This window comes from Armigeres subalbatus, chromosome 3, assembly GCF_024139115.2.
Source record: "Armigeres subalbatus isolate Guangzhou_Male chromosome 3, GZ_Asu_2, whole genome shotgun sequence".
Taxonomy (NCBI): domain Eukaryota; kingdom Metazoa; phylum Arthropoda; class Insecta; order Diptera; family Culicidae; genus Armigeres; species Armigeres subalbatus.
The window spans coordinates 108445456-108469542 of record NC_085141.1 but is presented as its reverse complement, the minus strand read 5'-3'; the positions used below and the strand labels follow the sequence as shown (position 1 = coordinate 108469542).

At 40.9% G+C, this 24087-nt stretch overlaps 1 protein-coding gene across 3 annotated transcripts in view; it reads left to right on the top strand.

Moving 5' to 3' along the window:
• Window positions 1-1410: 1410 nt before the first annotated feature.
• LOC134221175 (serine/threonine-protein kinase Tao) overlaps window positions 1411-24087 on the top strand; it is a 44132-nt gene continuing 21455 nt past the window's right edge. Inside the window, exons 1-3 of one of the 3 annotated variants that reach the window (XM_062700368.1) lie at window positions 1411-1780; window positions 1864-2442; window positions 13106-14153. In XM_062700368.1, coding sequence (XP_062556352.1) covers window positions 13708-14153 — 446 coding nt within the window. In that variant the 5' untranslated portion in view covers window positions 1411-1780; window positions 1864-2442; window positions 13106-13707. Of the gene's footprint in view, window positions 2443-13105; window positions 14154-24087 lie in introns of all 3 variants that reach the window. The other 2 variants (XM_062700367.1, XM_062700369.1) reach the window with 2 other exon arrangements.

The following is a 24087-nucleotide window of genomic DNA, read 5'->3' as shown; positions in this document are numbered from 1 at the left end:
CTAACGTTTGTACTTGTCTCGCATGTTCAATGGATCTAGAAGGGAGGAGTATGATGATCCAAACAAAGTTTTTTTTTGTTTTATATATAGAGGTCTGATGAAAAGTAATAAAAGAGTAAAAATAGCGACGGATCAGATGTTTAGTCCGCGGTTGATCGTTGATTTATACCGCATCAGATTCACATTGAATTCCAAGCAGTGTACTAACGTTTGCATTAAAAATGTACTTTTTTCGGATGGTGAAAAAAGCTAAGACAGATAATTACTTTTGATAAATTTCCCATGAAAGGTTCGCCAGGTACTGTTTGGCCTACAGGTTTGGCCTGTAGCGAAGTAGCCACTTTTCCCTCGGTCTTCCTTTAGAGCTTCTTGTCGCTCAGGGTCGTCGGCCGTCTGGAACCGGGCTTTCTTTCGATGTTCTGATTGTTGTCTAATAGTACCAAAATGTTATAGATGCCGGGAACAGGCATATCCGGCGTCCACAAACTAGTACACATTACAGTTAACTCGATAATTATCGATAAATCAACGAATATTCGATAAATATAACGATAATTCAACGCTCACTTTATCGTCAATGAAGCATCATCGTACAATCGTTATCGTTATCGATTAACAAGCCTGCTCCTAAGTATTGGAACAAACATTCAATATGCATTGTCTATGGAGTTGAAGCTCTTGAATATTTCATCCAGTCATATGGTCTCCCCCCCGCCAGCGCCCAATGCCGGAGTGCCACAATCAGAATAAGGGAAGATCCATTAATTACGTAACGCAAAAATTGGGAATTTTCAACCCCCCTCCCCCGTATGTCACATTTTTGTATGAAGCGTCTGAAATTTGTGTATGGGTTGTGACACTTCACTGGACGCCCCCCCCCCTAAAAATGGATTTTTAATGCCCTTTGAGAAGAAGTGAAGTGCAGTGAGAAACCCATAAACCCACCAAATCGCGAACGGCTATTAAATTGGCACGAAACTGCTGATTTATGGTATTATGATATTATAATTTGAGCCGAAATACATAGGACTCTTTGAAGAAACATGTTCATTATCACGGGAAGTAATAAAATATGCTGTGAACAGGTTAGTAATTTGCATATTAAACTTTTGTTCGATGCATTCGAATGTTGGTGGGAGAGGTGTGGGGGTGGGGTTGATCCGTGGAAAGTCCGGTGCCATATTGACTGCCATCGTGGTACTCTCCAAACTATGTCCTTAAACGTCTTGTGAAAAGGCCTATTCGAAAATGGGTAGATTTTATTTTCGGTGTACCATCTGTCATCATTAGGTCGTCATAATCAAATCATCATGCGTGAGAAGAAGCAGCGATGATTATCTGTTCACGCAGTGGACTGTCATCGAGTTGATCTCGCTATCTGCCTGCTCAGGTTCGCTCACTTCAGAACAGTAGAAATTTTGCAGTCGTCTTCGTCGTCGCGTTCGTTGTCCGTCGAGCGGAAAATGTGGAAAGAAAAGCTTTAACGCTGGTGGTTACGGTAGAAAAATCAAATTCATAGTGTTCGGAAACAGATGTGCCGGAGTTTAGTGCTTAAAAACCGTCGAGAATAACAACGGGGCTTGAGATTTACATCAATGCAAGTTTGGGTGAAAAATCGAGCAACGATAGAAGAAAGAAAAAAATGTCTGGCGATTGATTCATGCGTAGCCCTCCCCAGTTCAGTCGGAGTGCTCTAATCGCGAGGCGAAAGCCAGGGTCTGCTGAGTTTCTTGCTCTGCTGCTGCGACGGGTTTTTGAAGTTTCGAATTTTTGCTCTCGTGTGAGTGTAAATAATAAAAGGCGAAAAATCAAGAGAATGCAGTCATTTCTTATGTTACTGAGTTAGGATTTCGTTAATTTCAGCAATTTTTGGTGCATGAAATTGGAAGAAAAAGTTCGGAGATGGAAAGGATTTATATGGATTTTGAGGAAAAATCTCGGTCCTTTAAGGAGTCCGCAATCACTTTAATCGTGAGCGCAAAATGAGCTACCTTCAGCTCACTTCTTTTGCTGCCCTGTGAACAACACAGAAGTGAAGTGGTGTGTATTCGGTATATATTTTTTGTGTGCAATCGCCATTTTGTGCTCCGACGACGACGGACCGAAGTGAGCCGATCAGAACGAAAGGGAAGAAAGTGTCTAGTGTGGCCCCGTTGTGGCCAGAACTGCCAAGCAGCAGACCCTTCCAACCGCTGCTTCCTGGGAGTGAAAGTACGCCGGATAAATCCTTCCACATGAAGGTGTCCGTTTTGTAGGAGTGTGAAGTTCCTCGTAGAGATCTAGTAATTGTCACGAAACGTCATCTCTCTCTTCGGAAGGCGCTGCCCAAACTATGTAGGAGCCACCAAAAATTTCCTTATCGGATAACAACGACTGCTCATCTAGCCTGCGCTATCGTCACCAAGAGAGGTACCAACGATGGGACCTTCAACAATCTAGCAGGTATTTATGGCCACGAACCAAAAGTGTAATCAATTTACGGGAGGGGCTGATGAAACAAAATTTACTCAGTGACGTTTGATTCAGTGTCCGCATTATTCTCGGAGGAGTTAGCGGAGATCGATAATACGGCAGCAATTTGAGGCAGTTTGGTGTAATGTACGAAGAAAGCACATGAGGGCAAAATGGATAAAACGAAGAAACAGAATGTTTGACGTTTCCTTTCGTGTGAGGAAATAGGAGTGGAGGAAGGTCTAAGTTCGACATTGCCAACGGAAGTGGAGGAGCAGACGGACTTGTTCTTTATTTTAAATGTCGATGCTGTTGGTTGTTCTGCAGTGTCGTGGATGTATGTGCTTATATGATTCCTATATGTTGTTGTTTTGTAGGAATGCCTATTTTTGTTTCATACGAAGAGCAAAAAAGATATATTTCAATTATAGTTAATGTGTTAATTTAAGCAATAATTTAGAATCGCGTTGGTAGTTGATACAAAAATATAAGATAAGCCAAATTCGCTCCTGTTCGTGTGGTTTATATCTCTTTTGTTTCCTTTTTTAATTTCAATTGATTCAATTTAATGAGCCATAATACATGTACTCCTTTGCTTATTCGTCTTACTTACAGCTGCTTTCAATAGAAAATTTCAGAGTTTCTGAGACAGTCTAACTGATAAGGAAAAATATTTTTTTAACTAATAATAACAAAAAGCCTAGAAATCAATTGACCTTTTTTTTACATACTGCATAAATTATCACAGGTTTGTTATTTAGGAGAAATGATTCACGATGTGCGGATTAGTTGATTCTTCACAGGAGCGATGATTGGTCCAGTTTCCGCTAGTTGGTGAAGATCGTGTACTGCCGTCATATGCATATTTGTCCCATGTTTGCTGGGATTTGCTTTGTACATGGGACAATTATGCGTAGAACGGCAGTGTATCGGATCCAAGTCGAAAATCTTCAACAGATTGTTTTGCTTGACTTTCAGACGTCGCAGATGAGATAGAGCACAGTTTGGTTACACGGGACTGTAAGGATTGGTCTGGAACGCATTTGAAGAGCAGCAGATTATTTTTTATTTATTAATCATACATAACCCTGTCAGTTACATCAGGTTAAGGAAGAAACACTTTGGTTGATCAGCGAGTACAAGGAACGCAAAAAAAACTGGGAAACTTGGAATTATCTGAGAATTATTGTTAACCTGCAAAAATCAGGGAAATATATGGAAATTCTCGGATCAATCAGGGTAATCAGCAAGAGAGGAAGTAAACATGTTGTATTCTTTTCGGTTGTTCTAAGTTTGAAATGAGGGGTCAAAAATACATGTCTTAGTGCATGAATAAATAGACAGTTGTACGGTGGCCATGTTAAAATAACAGCAGACGGCCATCACGAATGCCTTTATCGCTACTAGCTAAAGCATCTTGGGTGAAATATGTACTCAGCGGAAGAAAGCAACCTGGCAATCTTCCGAGGAGCGGCTGAGCGGCAAGTCAATTACTCACGGAATTGATCAGTCTCGACGCCCGATCAATCATCAGCACCTCGGCATGAGCCGCCAAAAGTGCATTTTTTTTTATTGCTATTTTTTTATTGTCCATTTTTTTATTGCTAGCGACTGACAGTAGAACGCGGAAAGTTTGTTGCATAGCAACCGGCGCGAATACTTCCTCAAAATCACGCCCAAAACGGTGCGAGTAGCCTTGCGCTACAACTCGGGCCTTAAATCGAACAATTTCGCCATCCGCATTCTCCTTCTTCTTAAAAACCCAGCAACTTCCAACAGGTTTCCAACCTGGTGGTTGGCGAATCAGAGCCCTAGTGTCGTTTACTTCCAACGAACGCATTTCCTCCTTCATCGCTTCTAGCCACTTCTTCTTTTCAGCAGATGATGTCGCCTGTTCGTACGTTATTGGCTCCTCTTCACAATCGTCAAGTCGTCTTGGCATTACTCCTTGTATAGTACGGTGGGATCGCCGTATACCTTCGACAGCTGGGGCAGCAGGAACTTTGTCCAAGGGCTTGACGACCCCTCCCCATGGCCACTGCAAGTTAGACCGGGACCATCGTCCCTAACCCCTAATCCCAAGGCGTCAAGCGACCCGTGCCGAGGGGATGCATGGCCAGGGGGGTGAAATAATAAGCTAGGCCTTTAACGGAGCCTGTGGGGTACCTGGGCACCCTCGTCATTACCGCGTCATGCTGGGTTCTGGCGTGGTGGACCTCTTTTCCCGAGCAACTCGTGGGACCAAAATGGAAAACCAAGTCAATTCTTCAATTAGTGGTAGTAGTGTAGGAGACAACCCCTTCGCAAGAGGTGGGTTGTTCAGGTCTCCGCCTAGGAGGCCAGAGGCAATAGTCGGCAGCTCAGCGCGCAGCGCCAGCGTGGGTCGCTTAACCTTCATCTCGCCGGTAGGGGTTATTGACGGCCCATGGCTTGTGGAGGCGATGAACCGCAAACGCGATGGGCTTTCGGCCTTCGAGGTGGCGACGGAACAGCTGGACGCCATCACCGACTTTGCGTCATCGAAGCATTATATCAGTAAGGACCTCAGACCAGGGAAATAGGGGGGATGACGCCTCCTGGACCCTGGTCAAGAACAAGAGGAAACCGAAGACATCAAGGGCCGAAAAGAAGGCCCAGGTGAATGAGGGTAGCAAGAAGTCTAGGGTAGGCGCCAATCGCGATGAGGAGTGACGTCAAGCTCGGTGAACTCGGCGCCGATGTACGTCGAATAGGACGTACCCGGATGGCCGAGATGATCCTCGAGCTGAAGCAGGGCGTCTCGCAAAAGGGCGCCGCCTACAAGAAGTTGGCGGAGGAAGTCCTAGGCGAGACGGTCAAGGTGAGGGCACTCACGACGGAGGTGAATCTAAGGGTTAAAGACCTGGACGAGATCACCGAAGTCGAAGAGCTCGTCACGGCACTGCAGCGACAGTGTGAAGTGGAGACGCCCACCGCAGCCGTTCGGCTACGGAAAGGTCCGGCAGGGACGCAGGTAGCATTGGTTCGGCTATCTGCAGCGGACGCCTCCAAGGTAGTCAAGTTAGGGAGCGTCAAGGTGGGATGGTCGGTATGCCCTGTGGGCATATACGAGTAACCCGAAGTTTGCCTCAAGTGCCTGGAACCGGGGCACAAGCAATGGGACTGCAAAGGCCCTGACAGAAGCAATCTCTGCCGACACTGCGGATTGGAGGGACATAAGGCACAATGCTTCACGAACCTTCCCAATTGTTTGATTTGTTCCAGCAAAGCTGCGAACAGCAAGCACCCCATGGGGGGTTCGATGTGCCCGGCGTTTAAGCGTGCTACAAAATCACAGTGCAGGTAACGCAGCTAGCTTGCTCGGCCTCGCCCGAGTGTTTGGTGTGCGTAGGTTTGGAGGAAACGGCGGAACACGTGTTGTTCGTGTGCTCACGTTTTCGCGCAATGCGTGACCACATGAGAGAAGCAAGATACTTCCGGCATTAGTTTCGAAAACGACCCGCTTTCCGCAATAAAAGCAAACTTCCTTGGTCAGCTTTCAATCAGTTGAGGCTTTCAACGCCTTGATGTCTCCGGAACTAGATCCTCGCTCGGTGCGTATCAACATTCGGAGAGCATTTGATGCTAATAAAAATTTCGGTAATTCAGGCGACGGCACTAAATTCCGGAGTTACTTCTGAGGAGAACGACTAAAGACTCCGATGCATGAAGTTTCCACTCGCCAGGAGTGTCAGAAGCAGTCTCATAGAAGGTAAATTCTCGCAATTCGAATAAAACAATGAAGCCCTATCCTCACACGGTTCGCAGGTCATACACCGAAAGTTGATCACGTGAAAACGCAGAACCACTACAATCGTCTGAACCCAAACACGAAACGGTCTAAGTAGTCGGTCAGAAACCAGATAGACCAAAAATACCCCATCTAATGGGTAAAGAGCCCCGCACATAGGATACGTTTGCGTTGCGTTTGACACATTTCCCATGGGAAAACTGTCAAACGCAACGCAAACGTATGCTATGTGCGGGGCTCTTAAGTTCAAATGATTCAACCGACGATCAATCGTGATAATGGTGTGGGTGTTCTGAAGGACTGACGTTTGGTTTGGCTGTGATTTCGTTAGACTGTCAGCTTGCATGACCGCTGCTCCACCGGACTACAGTTTCGTCGGAAAGGTTGAGCATATCTACCGGACGGGTAGAAGGATAGGATCACTTTACAGTTTTCGCCGAGTTGCGGATCGTTTTGTCGGGTTATTGCGGAAAACGGTGACCGCTTTCTTCGGACAGTTTGTTCAAACCCACCGGACGATCAGATCGTTGGCTTTGGAAGGAACCGAACCGGAGGCGGAAGCAGAACGAGAACGCTAAGGGTGCGAAAATCTCGACGAGGGAATCAGACGCCTCGGAGAGACCCCATCCAGCAACGCGGTCGCACTGGACGGCCAGGGGGGTTTCCAGCTGAGGACGTTTGTCGGGCGTCGGACGTTCTTCGTTGGCAACATGTTAGCCGTCAGAAAGTTGGTAGGCCAAGGTGCACCCAAGAAGAAAATTCGTGAGTACGCACGATGTTAGATTGTAAGCAGAAAATTTAGAGAAAGGGAACATTAGATGACAGGAGCAGTAGAAGAAACATCAATGAGCTTCGAATATATGTATTGAATAAGCATTTATGGCATTTGTCGAATTTCATTTCATTGTTGAGCATTTGTCCTCCAGTTTGTGTGCATTTTTTCCGCTTTAGCAATTACGCTCTACCGCTACCGGAGATTTCACAACATGTGCTTTCCGCCTTTTCGCAAATTTGGTGCGGATTTACATCACGATTTTGGGGCTTCGCACGGAACAAAATTTACGTTTGAAGTCTATTACTCACATTACTTTTCGGATATTTTCAAGCCCCTTTTCAAGCCATTCTTGAGCATTCTTTAAACACATATTTTAAGGAGAAGGGCGACACTTGCTGTCATTTCAATTTCTGAAACATGACGCATGCAAAATATGACTATTGACATAACACCTATTTTTGCCTTTCTCGTATACTAAGACGTAAAGGCTATGTGATCACTGCAAAACCAAACTTTTAATAGAAGGCTCGAAGACCCGTTCTATATCTATATAATAAAAATGAAATGGTCTGTGTTCGTATCCGCATAAATCGAAAACGGCTGGATGGATTGTCTTCATTCCTTCAGCTGAAACGTTCATTATAGTTTCTGACGGGTTTATATGATATTTCCCTATGCGAAAACCATTAGTAGGGTTGTGTATATCGTGAAAAACTAAAATGAGGATTCGCATGGAAAATTAGCTTCGGCAGTTCACAACAGTAATTTCGCCTACTATGCAGGACAACGTCTGCCGGGTCAACTAGTCTTTCTATATAATAAACCCTGATTAATCCACCTAGCGGTAATGGTGCCTTTCTCGTGCATTATAAAAATAGTATTTTGGCCATTACTCATGAGCCCATAGTCCTATCTGGCCAAGATTCAGTAGGAAACAATGGTCGAGTATCCTGCGTCGAATGCAACTTGTTGCGAGTAAATCGGTTAAGGATATGTGCCTAAAAAATGAGTGACAATTTTTTACTCAATTTTTCTATAAAAAAGTGGTATTTTGGCCATAATTTCCGATCCCATAGTCCGATCTGACCAATTTTCAATAGGAAACAATGGCAGAGTGTCCTGCGTCGAATGCAACTTGTTGCAAGTAAATCGGTTAAGGATAAGTAGCTGAAAAATGAGTGACATTTTTTTTTTGGGTGGGTGCGCACAGACACACACATACACACACACACACACACACACACACACACATACACACAGACATCACCTCAATTCGTCGAGCTGAGTCGATTGGTATATAATACTATGGGTCTCCGGGCCTTCTATAAAAAGTTTGTTTTTGGAGTGATCATATAGCCTTTACGTATACTTAGTATACGAGAAAGGCAAAAATGAAATGGTCTGTGTTCGTATCCGCATAACTCAAAAACGGCTGGATGGATTTTCTTCATTCCTTCAGCAGATATGTTCGTTATCGTTTCCGACGGGTTTATATGATAATTCCTCATGTGAAAATCATGGGCAGGGTTAAGTAAATCATGAAAAACTAAAATTAACATTCGTATGGAAATTTCTCATGAGCAGTTCACAACACACGCATTTCCGCCTACTATGCAGGACAACGTCTGCCGGGTCGACTAGTCTATATAATAAAAATGAAATGGTCTGTGTTCGTATCCGCATAACTCGAAAACGGCTGGATGGATTTTCTTCATTACTCCAGCAAATATGTTCATTATCGTTTCCGACGGGTTTATATGATATTTCCTCATGCGAAAATTTCGAATAAGGTTGAGTAAATCGTGAAATACTAAATTAAAGATTCGTATACACTCAAACCTCCATGAGTCAATGTTGTACGACTCGATATCGACTCATGGAAGCAAATTATGCCATATTAAAACATATTTTCTGGGTTACTGTGATGGTTTGTTCAAACAGCTTTCCAAAGATTTGCTAATCCTCATCTCGATATTTCCATGAGCCGATGGTCCCTTCAATATCGACTCATGGAGGTTTTACTGTAGAAATTTTGCATGGACATTTTCGCCTACTATGCTGGACAACGTCTGCCGGGTCGGCTAGTAGTGTTATATATCTATCGACTCAGCTCGACAAATTGAGGTGAAGTCTGTTATGTGTGTATGTATGTATGTATGTGTGTATGTGTACAAAATTTTGTAGACACACTTTTTGGAACTTAGCAAACCACTCACACATATTTTTTATTATTTTTTTGCACAAGAAAGGCACCAAAACCGCTAGGTGGATTAGTCAGTCAGGGTTTAACTCGCAAAGGGCTGGCGCTGGATGCATTTTCTCCATTCCTTCTGCAGACATGTTCGTTATCAGTAAAGTTGAGTAAATAATGAATAACGCACAACAGTTGTCATTTTTATTATTTCACGCATGCTGCGACGCAGCAAAGTTTCAAAACGCGAGTGAAATTGTTTTGGTCTTAAGGAACAAACAGCAGATATTTAGCGATATTTTCGGATAACTCCGATGGTATCTGCACAGGAATATCAACAACAAATTACGAAGAAATCTCTAAGAGATTTCTACAAGGATTCTATAAGGAATTTCAAATTAATTTCCACAGCCTATAGAGGATTTCTGCAGCATTTAAAAATAGAAAAATTATTCAAAAAAAATTAAAAGAATTTTCGCGGTTATTCTTGGAGCGGTGACCCGAATTACTTTTAAGCTGGGAGCTGCGGACTCGATCGAATCCAATTTTCAAGATATTTTGCTTGAAGCTCGCAAATTTCCTCTCGGTGTTCAATGTGCATGTTACGATTTTCTCACATTGAATTATCATTGTGTTTATCTTTATAGAATTAATTATAAAGATTTCGTCAATTTACTGCATCGCATGAATTAACGTGTCAAATATTAAATTAATTCATACCCTCCACTTATTTTGAATCCGTCTATATATTTAAAATGACGCCAGAAAATTGAAATTTGTTCAAAATGGACTATATTTAGTTTTAGTTGATTTATACGTGTACTCTCTCGGCTGCGCTCAAAATGCACAAAACCTCTCTCGATGCGATGGATACTTTTTGACAGCTTACCTTGGAGATTTTTTGGCACTCGTTTTGACTCTATCCGCAGCTCCCAGCTTTTAAGCAGGAATTCCTGTCAAAACATCTGAAGAAATGTCGCCTTGAATTCAAAACAAAAAAAAATCGCGAGGTTTGTCCGCAGGAATTTACCAAAGAATGTCTGCAGATATTTCCACTGGAATTCATGTAGGAATTACCAATTTTTTGCTGATATTCCCAGAAAAAAATCCGCAATAATTCACGTTGCGATTTCCTCAGAAATTCTGTATCGATGATCACAGGAATTTTTGTTAAAAGTTCCCAAAAATTGCGCCTTGAATCCAACGAAAGATTTTCCGCAGGAAGGCACATATCGATTTTTGCAAGAATTTCCAAAGCAATTTCCGCATGTAGTCTGAAGATTTTCCGCAGAATGTTTTTGAAGAATTTTCTTGTATTTACGACAAAATTCCCGAACGAAATTTCGTATAAATTCCCCGGGGGAACTTTTGCAAGCATACCCGGAGGAATTTTTACAGATGTTCTTGGAAGGTACTCTCCCAAATGTTATGCCGTCGACTAGCAACAATTGCAAGAGAGTTCGTGGGGCAGTACCAGGCGGGTTTTATAGGCGAACCCCCCACCACGGACCAGGTGTTCGCCATTCGCCAAGTACTGAAATGCCGCGAATACAACGTGCCCACTCATCATCTATTCATCGACTTCAAAGCCGCATATGATACAATCGATCGGGACCAGCTATGGCAGCTAATGCACGAACCCGGATTTCCGGATAAACTGACACGGTTGATCAAAGCGACGATGGGTCGTAGTTCGAATTTCAGGGGCATTCTAGAGTCCCTTCGAAACGCGCAGATGGTTACTGCAAGGTGTCTGCTATTAACACAAGTGGTACAATTTTCAATAAGTCCGTCCAGCTTTTTGGCTTCACCGACGACATAGATATTATGGCACGTAACTTTGAGAAGATGGAGGAAGCCTACATCAGACTAAAGAGGGAAGCTAAGCGGATCGAATTAGTCATCAATACGTCGACAACGAAGTACATGAAAGGACGAGGTTCAAGAGAATACAATGTGAGCCACCCACCTCGAGTTTGCATCGCTGGTGACGAAATCGAGGTGGTAGAAGAATTTGTGTACCTGAGCGCTGAAAATGATACTAGCAGAGAAATTCGGAGACGCATAGTGGCTGGAAATCGTACGTACTTTGACTCCGCAAGACGCTCCGATAGAATAGAGTTCGCCGCCGTACTAAACTGATAATCTACAAAACGCTCATTAACCCGTAGTCCTCTACGGACACGAGACCTGGAAGATGCTCGTGGAGGACCAATGCGCACTTGAAATTTTTGAAAGGAAAGTGCTGCGTATCATCTATGGTGGGGTGCAGATGGCGGACAGTACGTGGAGGAGGCGAATGAACGACGAGTTGCATGAGCTGCTGGGAGAACAATCCGTCGTTCACACCGCAGAAATCGGACGACTGCGGCGGGCCGGGCATGTATCCAGAATGTCGGACAGTAACCCGGTGAAAATGGTTCTCGAATAAATAAATAAATATTTCCAACTTGGTTCAAACATGTGTAAAGTTGCAGTTTAAAATAATATTTAAAATAATTAATATTATTATTATAGAACACTAACATGAAGAGAAGACGTTCGTTGGCGCTGATTTGGTTTTGTAGGACGCGGATTCAGGTTGGTTTGGAAGGTTGCGAAGAAGATCCAATGCAACACTAGATACGATGACGTAATCCATTTAAAAAAACTAACAATACAGAAAACATAATAATAAACACAGGAGTACCCCTTTCGATGATCGTATGATTCGCATCGTATCCTTTATTTCTGTCATTTGCTATTCTATTGCGTTACCTGATTTACTTTATCTTATTTCAAGAAGCAGGTATCAATTTCCAGCGAACTCCTCCAAAAAAGTGTCGGCATCAGGGGATTCGTATGACAATACAATTATATATCGTTTTGTTTGCGCTTTAAAACGCCTTCCTTCCATAATTACCCTTTCCAGTTTATAGTATGGAATTCATATGCGAGGTGTTTGTTTTCTCCTGACTTGTTGCGAACTTGTCCACCGTGTATGACAATGGTTCTTGGTGAGCAATTTGTTCAAGGACATTGTGTCGTCTCTAAAAATATGACTGTAGTTGGGGAACATAACTCCTAAGAGGAATTTCCAGTCGATGCTAGAAGACTTGAGAAAGCGATGACAGAACTGTTCGAATTGAATAATAACGACTTTGTGTTTCGTAGCTCAGTCATGATGTGGTAGCAGCCCCATGAATCAGAATATTTAGCACCGTACGAAGATGAATCGGAGCCGTAATGGCTATGCACTTCCTCGCTAAATATAATCGCTGCGCTTTGGCTATATATTTCCTATTATACAAACGCGCATATCTAGCTGTCGAGAGTTGATCTTTCTCAAATGTAACGCTGCTGGGCTGGTAGAATAGCGACAACTGGCTAATTAGTCATTAACGCTCGATATTGTTTATCTCTGCAAACACACTTGGATCATATAGCGTTTCTATTTTCAAATACAGTGATAGGGTATTGCACAAATTGGTCATGAAATCGGGGTTTGCGACGTTATGCTTAAATATGTGGTATCAAACGAAAGTTAGTTATTTTTTTTAAATCTCCATTTATATTTCATATCATACGGTATTCTATGAAGCATTTTATGCTTAACGTCCTTGAAGCATATCATCCATTATAATTAACGCCTTAGATTTAATATAATTTTAAATTAAATGGTAGTATCTACTTATAAGTAGTAGCTCATCGACATTACCATCTTCAAAAAGAATCGAATCCGATTATGTTTTTGCAAATTACGAAACGCTTTCAATGACCTCATTCAACCATTTAATATTTTTCATAGTAATTATTTTTAGGATCATATTTCTTTGATAAATCCCTCCCATCTCAAAGCGCTGTGTAATTTGCGATTGGTCTCCAATTACTTAAAAGTAAAACAACTATTCTAACCGTCAAAATTCTCTGTTACTTCCAGGTTCCAAAAGCTCAACTAGCAACTCGGAGTGAATCAGTTTCTCAGCTTGTGGCGCGGAAGCTGAACCACTCACCCTTAGTGAAAATGTGCAGAAGGTGGTGGTCAGGCTTTGATCAAGTTAGTCAATATAGAAGAGACAATGTGGTGCAGTGTTCAGACGGCGAAGTGGTGTTAGAGCAAAAATAGTCCGGTCGGCGGCACCGAGTGGTCTAATCAATTAGCAAACACATGAGCTAGGTGATCGAAACGTTGCTGTGATGTGTAGAACCGGGGTGGTGCTCAATTCATCATCACCGTCGTATGTTTAATCATCATAGTGAGTGCAAGCACCAGTGCAGTGGGGGAAGAATATAAACAAAGCTGCTGCGGCTTGCGGTACCGCAGGGTACCGAATTCTAATCGGAGGAAGGTGTATAAATCAATCGAAAGTGCGATTCCTAATGCAGTGGAGGAAGTAATAAAAGAAAGCATTTATTAAAACGTGTCGCAAATGTAATAGTCGCCCATATTAGTCTGTGTTAAAGTGTGTCTCGTTTCGGCCTATTCCACAAAGCTGAATCCTCTTGTTAACTCGTTCCCGCAGTACTACTTCCACCAGTAGTATGCCTATAATGAGGCCGGGAAGCCTGAAGGATCCCGAGATAGCCGAGCTGTTCAATAAACATGACCCGGAAAAAATATTCGAAGATCTGCGCGAAATCGGCCATGGATCGTTCGGTGCGGTCTATTACGCAAAATGCAATCTCACGCGCGAGATTGTCGCGATCAAGAAGATGTCCTACATGGGCAAACAGAGCATGGAAAAGTGGCAGGATATCCTGAAGGAAATTCGTTTTCTGCGACAGCTGAATCACCCCAATACAATTGAGTACAAGGGATGTTATCTGCACGAAAACACCGCGTGGCTGGTAATGGAGTACTGTGTGGGGTCCGCTTCCGATATCATCGAGGTGCACAAACGACCCTTAAAGGAGGAAGAAATATCGGCCATCTGCGACGGAGTGCTGCGAGGCTTGAGTTATTTACACAGCCTCGGAAGGATTCATCGGTAAGTGTGACTGTGTTTTTCGTAGAACGATAGATTACTTTTAAATTTTTAGAGTGGACACTTGGACAGCTAACAGTGATGATTCAGTGCACATGAATAAGGGGTTCGTGAATACGCAATAGTTTACACAAAACTTTTGTTTTCTATCGTATTCTTCGCTTTTCAAGAGAACCTATACAAAAGAGTATTTCGATGGGTATGCTTCAGGTGAAATCTTTGCTAAAGTGTTTCGAAAGATTTCGTATAATGCTGCCTACAATTTAATCTTCTTAAGATTTTGATGTCTCGCTTTCCACTCAAGGGTGTGCTGGTAGGCTCTTATCAAAAGTCTGCTGCAAACAGTGATGGTTGATTAGCGAGAAAATCGGCGGTCACTATTGCGTTTTTCGATGTCTGAAACAACGTCATCAAAATTTGTTTTGCTACATTCATCACATGCGACCACTATATAGCCGACATATCGACTTATCTTCTTGTATGTACAAAAAAAATGTTTGTCTGTCTGACCCTTATAAACTCGGAAACTACTGAACTGATTGATACTGAAATTCTGTATACAGGGGTTCTTCGGGCAGGGGAAGTTCTTAAGATGGTCCCATACAAATGAAAAACAAATTTCCACATAACTTGAGAATTAATTAAGCAAATGGAACCACAATTTGGCATGTGGAAAAAACGGAAGTATTGACATTTGCTATACGATTCGGCGGGTCAGCTAATGAAAAAATAGGATCATTCTATCACAAACTTAATCTTTTGCTACGACCAATTTGCTACACCTTGATATCGACGCCTGGCGAGAATCTGATACGGAAGAATCGCCAGCCGATTTTTGCCTTTCTCGGACTATGGGCTTCGGAATTATGGCCAAAATATATTTTTTTATAAGAAAAATTCGCACTCACTTTTAAGGCACTTACTCCTAGCTGATTTACTCGCAACACTACTTATTCGACGTAGAATCTTGTTCAATTGTTTCGTATTGAAAATTGGACAGATCGGACTATGGGTTTCGAAGTTATTGCAAAAATTCTTTTTTTTACATAAGAAACACATACAAAATTCTCACTCATTTTCCAGGCACTTATCTTTAACAGATTTGCTCGCAACAAATTGCATTCAACGCGGAATCCTGTCTTATTGTTTCGTATTGAAAATTGGCGGAATCGGACTATGGGATTCGGAGTTGTGGCCAAAATACATTTTTCAAAATCTCACTGATTTTAGGCACATACCCTCATACCCCGATTTGCTCACAACAAGTTGCATTCGAGGGGCCCTCTTTAGCCGTGCGGTAAGACGCGCGGCTACAAAGCAAGACCATGATGAGGGTGGCTGGGTTCGATTCCCGCTGCCGGTCTAGGCAATTTTCGGATTGGAAATTGTCTCGACTTACCTGGGCATAAAAGTATCATCGTGCTAGCCTCATGATATACGAATGCAAAAATGGTAACCTGGCTTAGAAACCTCGCAGTTAATAACTGTGGAAGTGCTTAATGAACACCAGGGGCGTCTCGTGGACTTTTGCTACACCTGTTCTACCATGCTGATAAAAAAAATTTCATCAAGCTGAGTGGTTTCGAATGAAAGTTGGGCATTTAATCTAATATTACAACCTTTTCTTGCACAACTTAACCAAATTTTAGAAGAAAAACCCCAGATTAATCCACCTAGCGGTGATGGCGCCTTTCTCGCGCAAAAAGGTAATAAATGTAGCCTTTACGCTTACACCTCGATGATGTACAAGGGAGGCAAAACAGTTACACCGTCTAATGTTATGATAGAAAATTTACACTAGTAGACGACAGATAGCGCTGCCAAAAGTTTCTCGAATTTCCTATGTTCGAATTTTGACTTTCGGACAATTTCATAGTACAATGAAACTGAACGAAGAGCATACTTACGCCTAAATGCGTGCAACACGAGCATCTTTATAGTACGATGAAACTCTTAATGGGAACAAGCCACGGATAAACTTTAAAAATATTCATAGATGCAAGGCATTTTTCATAACACATTATTGTTCTATGTGACTATGTCTCATCACTATTTTAATATTATGCATTTTTTGCAAATTGCTATTATTATGAAATTCAATAGTGATCAACAGCGTTTTAGTCTCTGTCGGATGCAACTTGTTGCAAGAAAATCGGTTAAGAGTTTCTATGTGAAAATTTGGCTAATGTTTTTTATGGCATGTTGTGCACACACACACGCACACACATACACACACACACACACGCACACACGGACAGACAGACATTTGTTCAGTTCATCGAACTGAGTCGAATGGTATATAACACTATATGGCTTCGGGACTTCTATCAAAAGTTTGAATTTGGAGTGAAATGATAGCCTTTCGGTACAACTTAGTTAAATAGAAAAGATTTACAAAACAATAAATTACTTATTTTTCTCTTTTGTTACAAAAATGTTTTAAATTTAGATGAACTTTAAATTTTAGACTCGGAAATCGTCTAAAATCTAACTTGGTAACAGTTGGCAATAACTGGATATTGCTCAGAATAGAGATCTTTCAAATCGGCTCATTCCACAATTCGGGGTACACGGGTCCCATCGCCACTAATATTTAAACTCTCACATATTTTGTTGCTATAAAAGAAATGTTATTAACCATTATTAGTATAATAATTATAGTATATAATTAGTATACAATTATTGTTTGATGCGACCCCAGATTGTGACGACCAATTAGTCACATTTAGAAGCTGAAATGTGTTCCAGTTATTTAATTCTTCAAATTTAGTGAAAACTATACCTTTTTCTCTATGTTGATTGATTTTGAGTATTCATAAAAAAGCATTATTTAAAGTCTCTTTTGAAAACGCAAACATTAATTTAATATTGTTCTTGATGTATTGCATATTCATCGCGAGAAAAAAGAAAAACAAACTGTTTCTAATCATCGGCGCGAAAGCGTGCGCGGTGCGCCTTTCGGCAAAGCACAGCCCGACACTACGATCGAGTCTAACCGAAGGTGCGTCACGTCGTTGATTGTTCTCGCAGCGCGTCGAACGGGTTTGACTCCTGCGCGCATAGCAGAACTTGCTATGCGAACGTGCTTGCTTCGCATGCGAAAGAGGATGATGTGAGAAAACGGAGAAAGCTGGCAACGCTCACGCTCGTTCTCTGCGCGCGGAGAACGAGTGAGCATACCAAGGAGGAAATTATTTCAAATCATTTGTCATGGCACAAAACTTTAAATTTGACTTCTGGCAGCGCTGCTGTTGGTTCTTCATTATAGATCGCACGACTCGCAAAAGCTTTCTATGTGATGGGGTGTGGTTTTTCAGAGAAACACACATTTAGCTGCAATTTGACTGTACGCCAAGCATGTGGCGTTAACTTGATCTGCCTACGAAATATTTTGTTTCTTTAGATGTTTAGATGTTAAAATCATTGTAAATTATTTATATATTATAATTAACTGCCAAGACATTAAATTACTTCTTACCTAAAAATGGTTACCTGTTCCATGAACAGGTAGAACGTATGGACGAGTCGCCCCTGATGAACACTAAGCTGCGAGGCGGCTCTGTCCCAGTGTGGGGATGTAATGCCAATAAGAAGAAGAAGAAGAAGAAGAAGTTGCATTCGATGCAGAATCCGGTCCCATTGTTTCCTGTTGAAAATTGGCCGGATCGGACTATGGGCTCAGAAGTTATGGCCAAAATACTTTTTTTTTTCACCAAAAGTGCACAGATAAAAAAATCCACTGAAATTTACGCTAAATAACATGCACATAAATGGAACGCCATTATTAGCGTTATTCCACACAGGATATAGCCTAAATGTACACAATATTTGACGTTAATAATTGTAATGCCAATAAGAAAAAGAAGATTCAATTCCCTTATCAAAGTTAAATATTTTGAGACAGACCTGACATGAAAAAGGGACTTGAATGGACACATCCAATATAAACGATCCATCTTCAAGCGTGTTTCCCATATATTTCGCATATCTGCTTCTAAGCTACATCCCATTTATCGAATTAAACTCAAACTAAGCTTAAAGTGACTGTACGTTAAATTGAAAAACAAACTAATCTGGGGAATCATAATGCTTTTCAATCTATCTTCAATATAATAAAAATGAAATGGTCTGTGTTCGTATCCGCATAACTCGAAAACGGCTGTACGGATTTTCTTCATTCCTTCAGCAGTTAGGTTCGTTATAGTTTCCGACGGGTTTATATATATTTCCTCATGCGAAAATTATTACTTAAATTGAGTAAATCGTGAAAAACTAAAAAAAGTTTGTATGAAAATTTCGTATAGGCAGTAACAACGCGCATTTTCGTCTACTATGCAGGACAAAATCTGCCGGGTCGACTAGTATGACACATAAGACATCTATTCAATGAAACGGTATCTTTTAATTTTAATTCAAGTTATTTCGTAGAATGAGACAAGTCTTAATAGTTATGTGTTCAGAAAATTGAATTATATTAAGAACGATTAGACGGCTAATACACATTTGTCATTTTAGCATGTCATACATATCAGAAAAATGGGGTCTACAATGAAGTTTATAATCTAAACGTTCCTCAATTATTAATTATTCTATTTTAGTTAATTCCTTTGATGAATCTGCCCTAGCTAGGCAAACACTGCTTTATTGTCTTATTTTTAACGCTATTCATGGGTATTTTTACATAATGCAACAGTTGAACAAAATTGCTAGTTGATGCAATTCAAAAATTGTCAAAAATCTCAATCATAATGATAATATTCACAATTCAAAAAAGTGGTGATATTCTTTTGCCGGAAAATTCATAAAGCAAAACGCTTTTTAGCTGGCAGCTCCTAGGGAACAAAGCACCACGCGTCGGCGAATCAGCATTCTGGTATGGATAGTGCGTGGAGACGCAAGTACATTGTAGGTTAGTGCCACTAGGGCGTTTTGTCTCGCCAAAATGTTAGATGTTTCAAAATGTGGTAAATTTCGGTTTTTCCGACCTTCCCATACACTATTTTGGAACTTTTTTCGCCTAACCTGCATAATTTTAGATCTAGTTTTGTTACGGCCATCTTAAGATGAAGGTAGGTTGAGTACCAAAACAAAGCTTTGGAAGTATTGGTACAATAAAAACTGTCATATACTGAAGTAGTATTAGTGTCGTATTTATAAAAAAAAAACAAAGAATATTAGTAGGGTGGTTCAAAAAATGCCCAGCTCCATCACACTCACTCGATTCCGTCCCATGCTCCGAGTGTCCTCCAAAAGCCGATTTGAATAAAAACTGATTGAGCACAAGGTGGTTCAAGTTTGTATGAAAACTAGTATGGGAAACTAAACCTTTTCTTACACTTGCTACAGCGCCTCACTGAACGCACCTTAAGAAAGATCAATTAAAATAAAATTTTATACCCCGCTCACCCCCATGCAGGGATTGAATCCTAAAGAGAAAGAACAAGATATGTAGCATACCGCGAGAGACTTTTTTCGCAAGTTGTCATGATAGAGAACTGATTCGGGAGGCTATACCCCATGATAAATTTCTTTTAGAAAGCTCCAAACGCGGGGAGCACTGGCTCTGATGATGCATTTCAACTTGTTCTACACAGCTGTGCAGTAACCAACACGAAATGAGAGAAAACAAAGCCATAATCATAATTTTTCTTTAAGGGCTGTCTATCTGATTCTGTTTTTTTCGCTCTTATATACAAGTTTGATAAATTTGTGATCAAGGCTTGTTATGATTCGGAACAGTTCTTGCCTCTCTTTTATCGTTGTTCGTTATTTATTGACAGCGGTTTCTGCAAACCCTGCCCCCATGTCACAATTTTTGTATGAAGTATCTGCTCCTGGTGCGATATGTCACAGACAAATTCTGGCTTTCTGACTTTTTTGAATTACACGTTTCACTGATGCTTTCTTAGAAGCCTTAAGTCTCAAACACAATGTCAGCGGAACGGAAACAACAAATATGACAGAAAATATATGGGCTAACTGTCGAATTTGCCTCGCCCATTGACGGAGTGTCACAATCAGAATAATGTTAAATTCAATCTCGCCATATCAACTGCCATACAAACCTGAAACGACTTGTGCACTACACAACTTTTCGTATAGTAATCCATAACCGATTTTCTCGCAACAAGTTTCATTCGACAGGGGACAAAGCCTTGTTGATCACTATTAAATTTGATAACGATCGGTTATTGCGTTTAAAAGTTATGAAGAAAATGGTACATCGGACCATATAAACCCCATATAAGGTTGGTGTATTAACTAAATGCGAGAAAGGCACCACCAACGCTAGGTGGATTAATCTGGGTTTTTCGGACATAAATTACAGTTTATATTAAGTTTTCGATTCAAACAAGTGATTGATTCAAAAAGTGAAGTTTAATTTGCATTCTATCAACATTTCGGGTCAGGCATTGAAAGCGTGAGTGAAGCGGACGAGCATTGATCTAATTCAATCATAGCATTCTATCCCAGTGAGTGAACAGCCTTGCTCAGATGGATACCAAACAACGATTATGAACGATCGTTGCTGCGTAAACAACGAGCAACAGAGTTCGCCAACCCAAACTTGGTATGGTATCCAGGGTAGCTACGACTGGAGCATTTGTGTTGCGTTCGCTCTACTAGAATAAAACTAAAACACATCAGGTGTTCTGCTTTATTCACTCTGCTTTCAAGTTGCTGGGATGGAGGATAGAAAGTATCCAAGTCTTCCATGCAGTGTATCAGAGTTCCATTCTCATAGCGGACTTAATTTTACCAATGTCTGAAAAGTTTTTTCAGCGTGTGGTAACAACACACATTGTTAGGTTACCAAGTGACTTGCCTCGCTCAGTTGTCTCCCATTGGTGAGCGATGAAGATCTTTAAACATTGAATCAACGAACGCCAAATTTCAATGATCTAGAAAGCATCAGTGATTAGGCCGCAGTAGAGCATCAAGTTGGCATGAATTTAGCCGATTTTTACTCATGATCTGATTTTTTTCAATGCCTGTTTGGGGTTGCTTATGTGCGGAGAAGTGTGTAAAAACTTGATTTTTTCAATGCCCTTTGAGAAGAAGTGAAGTGCAGTGATAAACCCACCAAATCGCGAACAGCTGTTAAATTGGCACGAAACTGCTGGTTTATGCAATATTTCGAGTCGAAATACATAGGACTTTTGAAGAAACATGTTAATTATCACGGGAAGTACATAAATATGCAGTGAACAGGTTAGTAATTTGAATATTTAACTTTTGTTCGATGCTATCCGATGTATTCAAATGTTGGTGGGAGAGGAGTGCGGGAGGTGTGGGGTTGACTTGTGGAAGGTCCGTTGCCATATTGACTGCCATCGTGGTACTCTTCCAACTATGTCCTTAATGGCGGTAAATATGAGAGAAAACCACAAAAAGCGTTTTGCCTTGGGGGGACGTTTTGGGGAATCTTCCCCTATGTAGGTACCTACTAACGAGCGTGGATTAAAACAAAGAGACGCAATACTCCTACCTTTAACAACCTTGTGCTCGATTGGAACAACCGATTTGACAGCAAATGCGCTGTTCCAATTTTGACACTTCATCTCTTTGTTATGAGTGCAGCCCCTTTAGTACCTACCCCTACTCGGTAGGCACTAAACCGATGTGCTTTTCTGCATCGCCACCAAACCGTGCACTGCCAACGATGAACGCTTTGGCTACCTATACATCGCCGATTGCGGTTAAAGCAGATGACCTACACATACAAAATAATGCGTGTATGAAGCATGGCAAACCGTTCTCTGCTGAAAGTGCACGTGTTGGACAACATGTGGCGGTGGTGGCGGTGCGTCGTTTCGGTATCGTGGAGTAAAATATAACGCGCCCCCATCGCAGCATTTTGGTTGCCTCATATCACATGTCGCCTATAAAAAATCCGTGCATATTTTACGATTATGTATTCATCTAATCGCAGTGGCGTCGCGTAACCTCACTTTTTACCTGTGCACTGACACAAAAAATGAAAATTTTGATATTTTGACAGCCCAAAGGGAAAATAAAATTATCATAGTCGTTTAAACCAGAGCATTAGTGATTAATCATAGATTTAATCATGATTAATGAATAATGGGTTATTTAATCATTATTCATTATTCATAATCATACAAAAAAATACGATTCAATCATTGATCACTAATCGTTAATCATAGATTTTTACATTTAATCATTAATCACTAATCATATTCATGACTGTTTTGAGTTTATTCATTAATCATCAATTTTAATCATTGAATACAGCGCTGGTATTCATTAATCTTTAATCATAATCACACAATTTTTGTACTTCTAAAAACATAATTTGGTAGAAAGGTTACTTGATTGTTGATTATTATGCAAATCATTTAATTTGATTATTCATAATCATTAATCATTAATCATATTGATCGTTAATCATTAATCATAAACATATTGTGTCGACATTTAATCACGATCGGTAATCGTTAATCATACTCCAAACGTTTTATTCATTGATCATAATCGTTAATCATTGTCAAAAATTAATTTAATCGTTAATCATAATCATTAATCATTGTCAAAAATTAATAAATCATTAATCATAATCTTTAATCATAGAGTTGAATGATTTAATCATAACAAGTTTAATCATTCATTGGAAGCTTTATTCATTAACGCTCTGGTTTAAACTAATCAAAATCTAGTTATTCTATGCATTTCCGCACACTAATTCCTTAAATTTAAGTCCAGTGCACAGGTAGATTGAGGTTAGGGAAACGCCACTGCCTAATCGTTAAATTTGTACTAAACATAATATGACAAATGCACATAATCCAAGTATATATTTGTATAAGAATTGAAATCTATCGAGAGTTTAAATGTTAGGGACAAAATTGCTGCTTGTGCAGTGCACAGGTTGCACATGCGAACGCGACGTCTCTTATTTTAGAATTTTTGAGAGGAGTTTTAAAAACTTGTTGGAAAGCTTTCCGGTGGAGATTTTTTAGATTATAATCTTTCTGCTTCTTCTTCTTCATGCAACATCAAAGCGCCAATCATCGGATCATGAACGAAAGCGTGTGCTTTTCGGCAAATCACAGCCCGACACTCCGACCGAGTCTAACCGAAGGTCCGAAGGTACGTCGCGTCACTCGCAGTACGTCGAACGGGTTGGACTCCTGCGCAACATAAGCAGAACTTGCATCTAAATGTGCCTGCTTCGCATGCGAAAGGGGATGATGTGTGGAAACGGAGAAAGCTGGCAACGCTCACGCATGTTCTTTTGGTACGACGGCGAACTCTATTTGATCAGAGCGTCTTACGGAGTCTTAACTACATACGATTTCCATCCACGATGCGTCTCCGAATTTCTCTGCTAGTATCGTTTTTGGTGGTTCACTGGTGACCTGAATTCTTCAACTATCTCGATTTCGTCATCATCGATACAAACTCATGGTAGGTGGCTTTTACGTTGTTCTCCCTTGAGCATCTTCCTATCATGTACTTCGCCTTCGACATGTTAATGACTAGTCCGTTTCGCTTAGCTCATCTTTTCAGTCTGATATGGGTTTCCTTCAGCTTCTCAAAGTTATCTACGTGCCAAAATATCGATGTAGTTCAGCGCAACCAAATATCTGAACGCTCATTCACAGATACGTGATAGCTGCGGTTTAGTGGGAAGGAACGAATCATTTTTAGGATGTAGAGTAAAAAGTTTCCTAGTTTCATTTTGTGCATCCTGCCACACAGAATCGTATGCCTTTTCGACATCCAAAAGCACCATGCCTGAAGACTTGCCCCACATGAAGTTGTTGCGTATCTCCCTTACAAGACGTACGAGTTGATGGTTGGTGGAGTGCCCTTTCTTAAAGCCGAACTGTTAGTCAAGAATAATGCGGGAGTTTTCCAGGTGTTGTTCGATATACGGTTTAGTAGCACTCGTTATATCAGTTTGCTAGATGTG